Source organism: Nansenia antarctica (genome assembly GCF_963989245.1).
Source record: "Nansenia antarctica genome assembly, chromosome: 9".
NCBI classification, from domain to species: domain Eukaryota; kingdom Metazoa; phylum Chordata; class Actinopteri; order Argentiniformes; family Microstomatidae; genus Nansenia; species Nansenia antarctica.
The window spans coordinates 44,639,606-44,644,605 of record NC_137679.1 but is presented as its reverse complement, the minus strand read 5'-3'; the positions used below and the strand labels follow the sequence as shown (position 1 = coordinate 44,644,605).

Genomic DNA, 5,000 nt, shown 5'->3' with positions numbered 1-5,000 from the left:
AACAATGTGAACTATGCTCGATGGCTCCCCATCCACCTCAGAGACATGGCGTCTTTGGAGCAAACTCATCCTCAGGTTTCCCATGAATTTCAGCTTGGAAAGTTTGTGGTCCACAAGACTCACAGGGAGTTCTCAGGCTTACCCATTGACCAAGCTCACGAGCAGGCCAATGCAGTTGTTAAAGGTGATGGTGGTGCCATTGGCCTTACAGAGGATCCATCTGCACTGAGGCGGTGGATGGTGTCTGGACCAGAAGTTAGCCAGTTAGTCAACCAGTATGAGTTGGCATCTCAAGTCAAAGAAGCAAACAAAGATGTCAGGCATCATGAGCAGACCAGTCAGTCTCAGAAGTCCTTCACTGACAAGGTCCAAAAGTTGTTTGATGTGATGAAGGATCTGGGCAATCCTTTCCAGGAAGAGTCCAAAGATCTGCTCACATTGGACACAAAAACCATCGCACATCCCAGTGCTGCTGAGCTTGTAAGAACTCACTTTGAGAAAGGTCAAGCTGCCTTCAGAGACTTTTTCAATGGTCTGGGGGATGAGGGTTCCTTCTATAAGCCCATTAAAAAGAACAAAGCCGACTTCTTTCGCCAAGAGGCAGCTGCAGCTTCCAGTGACATGAAGAAGCAGGTACTCAAAGATGACTGTCGTCTGTTCTCGCAGCTTTTTATATCGTGCCAATCACGAGAGTGTGACCTGCTTGAGTTCTTTAAGCATGAGAATCAACCTTTCCCTGCTGCACTGAGTGACACAGGGAAACTCCACTCTGGCCAGAAGTCTCAGCTTTCAAAAATTCTGGAAGCTACCATTTCTCCTCCTGACAAACAACCAGAATGTGATGCCATTATCATTGATGGTTCCTCTCTTGTGCATTCATTGTCTCCTACGACATCAAAGACCTTTGAGGAATATGCTGTCCAGGATGTAGTTCCAAAAATCCAGACCTACTCATCAAAGTATGAGCGAACAGATATCATTTTTGATGTCTACTGGACTTCAAGCCTGAAGGCTGAAACTAGGTCAAACAGAGGTATGGGAGGTCGACGAAGAGTGACAGACAAAAACAAACTGCCACCCAACTGGAAAAGCTTCCTGCGAGACAGCAACAACAAGACTGAGCTCTTCATGTTCCTAGCCGACAAGATAGTGACCCTGTGTCCCAACAATGTCATAGTTGTGACCAAAGGGGAGCAGGCTCTATCAAACAAGCCCATCAGCCTTGAAGGCTTAAGTCCATGTAACCATGAGGAAGCTGACTCCAGAATCTTCATACATACTCTTCATGCAGCCAAGCAACAGATGAAGTCTGTGTTGATCAAGGCATGCGACACAGATATTCTTGTTGTTGCAGTCAATGTTTTTGCGACTCTTCAGGATGCAGGCTTAGTAAGGCTTTGGGTAGAATTTGGCCAAGGTTACACTAGAAGATTCCCGTTCGCTACACTGGTGTCAGAAGTGGGATGGAAGGAAGGCCATCGGAGAGGCGTGTCCACGTGAGGAACTTGACATAGTGAAGCGTGAGGGCACGCTCTCCCGAACGGTGAGGATAGTGTAATGATCCTGTATGAGGCCCCGTTAACAGCTCCTCCAAGGGAGTTAACTCTCTTGGTCTAATGGTTAGCGCGGCCGTCGGTTATGTGGGAGGTCGGGGTTCGACTCCCGCATGGGGCAAGTTACACTAGCAGATTCCCGTTCGCTACAATATATTTCAATGTATAGGCCATCAAAATAGGATTATTCAGTCAAAAACGCTGTTTGAATCCATTTCGAATGGCGGCCATCTTGAAAAATGGTGGCCATTTTGTTTTTTCAAGTGGAAACCGTACTTTTCTGAGAGAGTAGGTCCCAAAGCACTTGTGTGCCAAATTTGGTGCTTGTATCACCAAGCGAACGATTATTTCATTAATCTGCTGCACTAGAAGGGCAGCTAACACCAGTACAGTACCACGGCCCGGTACGGCCTGGTGGGCAGTGGGGAAAGCAGAACAAAGCGGGCTCACAGGTTCTGGTACGGTAGGGGAGAATCTGCCCTGTCAGGAACACATGTATACACACACTCACACACACACACACACACACACACACACACACACACACACTCACACACACACACACACACACACACACACACACACACACTCATTCTCATTTGTGTGTGTGTGTGTGTGTGTGTGTGTGTGTGTGTGTGTGAGTGGGCCGTCCTCTGCCTTCTGTGTGTGTGTGGAAATGGAGATGTCATTACATTAGCAGCTGAAAGGCCATCCCCCCCCCCCCCGGCCCCCCCAGTTTAACGGCGGCTGAATAGTTAGTGCAGGTTTACGCATTGCTAAACGCTCTGAGGGTCTCGCGTGCCTGGGGGGATGGGGGGGGTGATTTGGTTAAGGGTCTCTTAGCATGTGAAAGGACCCCAGGGTGAATAGAGGTAGGGGATGGGGGAGGGAGGGGGTTTGAATGATCCTCAGTTTGAACACCCCCCTACCACCTATTAAAATAGGTTTTAATTATTGGGAGACAGAGAAAAACACACACACACACACAGACAGACACACAGACACACACACACACACACACAGACAAGCACTTCACACTTGACGAACGCTTGAGATGGGGTGCTTAACCCTGTCAATGGTGACTGGTGGCTGTGTGTTATTGAGTTAGGTCCAGGCGTTGGAGGTGTGAGGGTGATTGACAGGTGAATAGACTCCTCCTCCTCCTCCTCATGCGCTTTATTGAGATTAAATAGTTAAATTTCACAACATGGCTGAATAGGGGAGCTGTGTTTGTGTCTGTGTGTGAGGTAGAGAGTAAACAAGTGAGAGAAAGGATAGAGGGAAAGGTATAAAACATGGGAGGACGGAGGAAGGAGAGAGGTGTAGAGAGGGAGAGAGGAATAGAGAGAGAGAGAGAGAAATAGAGAGAGAAAGCGACAGAGAGAGAGGGAGAGAGAGAGAGATCAGTCAATCACAAGCAGAGCCACATATTAGACTAAACCAAATGATAAGAAAACAAAAAGGAAATTACCTGACACATTGGAAACAGTCAACCAAACACCAGAGCAGATTGGAACGCTTTGGCCCTAAACAGAGAATACACAGTGGCACTGTGACGGACACAACACTAAGGACATCCATGCCAGTTGTAGAAAGACCTCAGACACGTACTTCCCACTGATCACCAACACCCCAACAAATGTAAAAAAAACCACCATATCTGCTGGGTGAAGTACAACAATGTGTTACCCAGCAGTCAGATGTGAGAGATGTTGTGACAGTAGAAGGACGTCAGGATAAAACCTCCATAACACTAAACAAGCTCAATCATTTCTGTATTCTAGTCTACCTTTAATTCTATGTACACTACTTTTTGTTTTTTGAGAGAGAGGGAGAGGGAGGGAGAGAGAGAGAGAGAGAGAGAGAGAGAGAGAGAGAGAGAGAGAGAGAGAGAGAGAGAGAGAGAGAGACACAGACACACTGACACACTGACAGACAGACACACACAGACACACAGACAGACAATAGGAGCGTTCTACACTACGTTCTACAGCCTGTTGACCTGGGTTGACCTGTTTGTCCCTCTCAGCTTGCCGTACTCTGACACTTCCTGGTCCAGGCTACGTTGGGCTCTATGGAGGTGAATGGGGCTCTATGGGGCTTGGGCCCCCATGTTAACTATGGGATGGCGGCGGTCCCCGGGGCACGCCTGGAGGCCGTAGCTAGGCAACCAGGCAGGAAGCAATCTCCACCTGGCTCTAAACCACACAAAGAGCCCCTGCTTCCCACACACACACACACACACACACACACACACACACACACACACACACACACACACTGATGACGTCCAGAGGCCATGCGTGAGGCCACTAACCACTGGTCTCCCTGAAGTTTCCCACGCACACACACACACACACACACAAACATGCACACACACACACACATGCACACACACACACACACACGCACGCACACACACACACACACACACACACACACACACACACACACACACACACACAGACACACACAGACACGCACAGACACACACACACACACACACACACGCACACACACAGACAGATACACACACAGACACACACACACACGCACACACACACACACACAGACACACACAGACACGCAGACACACACACACACACACACACACACACGCACACACACACAGACAGATACACGCACACACACACACACGCACACACACACACACAGACAGATACACAGACACACACACACACACACACACAGACAGATACACACACACACACACACACAAGGTGCGTTTCCATAAAACATTCTGATTCACATTTCGAGGTGATTCGCATCAGTTTTAGATGACTCACATGAGACATGTTATGGAAACGTAAACATAAACTCGATGCAAATCACCTCTAATTCACAAAGTCGATACGCTCGCTTGAGGTGGTTTTCTCCTTATGCGAATCAGGTCATTAGAATAAACTCTGACGTGGAGAATTTCAACTCACGTGCCTCAGCTGTTTCTGCTGTCTGCGTCTCCCTGGGTATTCCCTTACGCCTGATGAAAACATGTCTGCTAAACACGTCTTAGATGGCAAACAGCAAAGAAATGCCACAACATACCAGGACTTAACAAACGAGATGCCCGTTTTGAGCAACAAGTGGAAGAGTCTGACGCAGCGGAGACAGGGTTGCCAGATGGGCTGTTTTTGGGGGGATTTAGCGCTTTTTTGACTGGTTAGGCTGGAAATTGTCAATCCCATCTGGCAACCCTGAGCGGAGAGTCTACAGATAGTATGTTTCCAGATATCGCACTGCTGGAGATGCACACCACACTTTTAAAGAAGTAAAGCTTTATTGTACTTTTCTAAAGATGTCTGTGTATGTGTTTTTTGCATTGCAGTTGGGAGAGTTCTTTACATCAAACTATATACATGTAAATACTGACGACATGATGTCTTACCTAGCCTAGCGTAGCCTAGCGTAGCCTAGCTTATTACCTCC

General features: G+C 47.8%; 1 protein-coding gene across 1 annotated transcript in view; it reads left to right on the top strand.

Moving 5' to 3' along the window:
• pcca (propionyl-CoA carboxylase subunit alpha) overlaps nt 1–5,000 on the top strand; it is a 20,802-nt gene that overhangs the window by 8,136 nt on the left and 7,666 nt on the right. Inside the window, 1 exon segment of the mRNA XM_080539832.1 lies at nt 94–633. Coding sequence (XP_080395958.1) covers nt 94–633 — 540 coding nt within the window.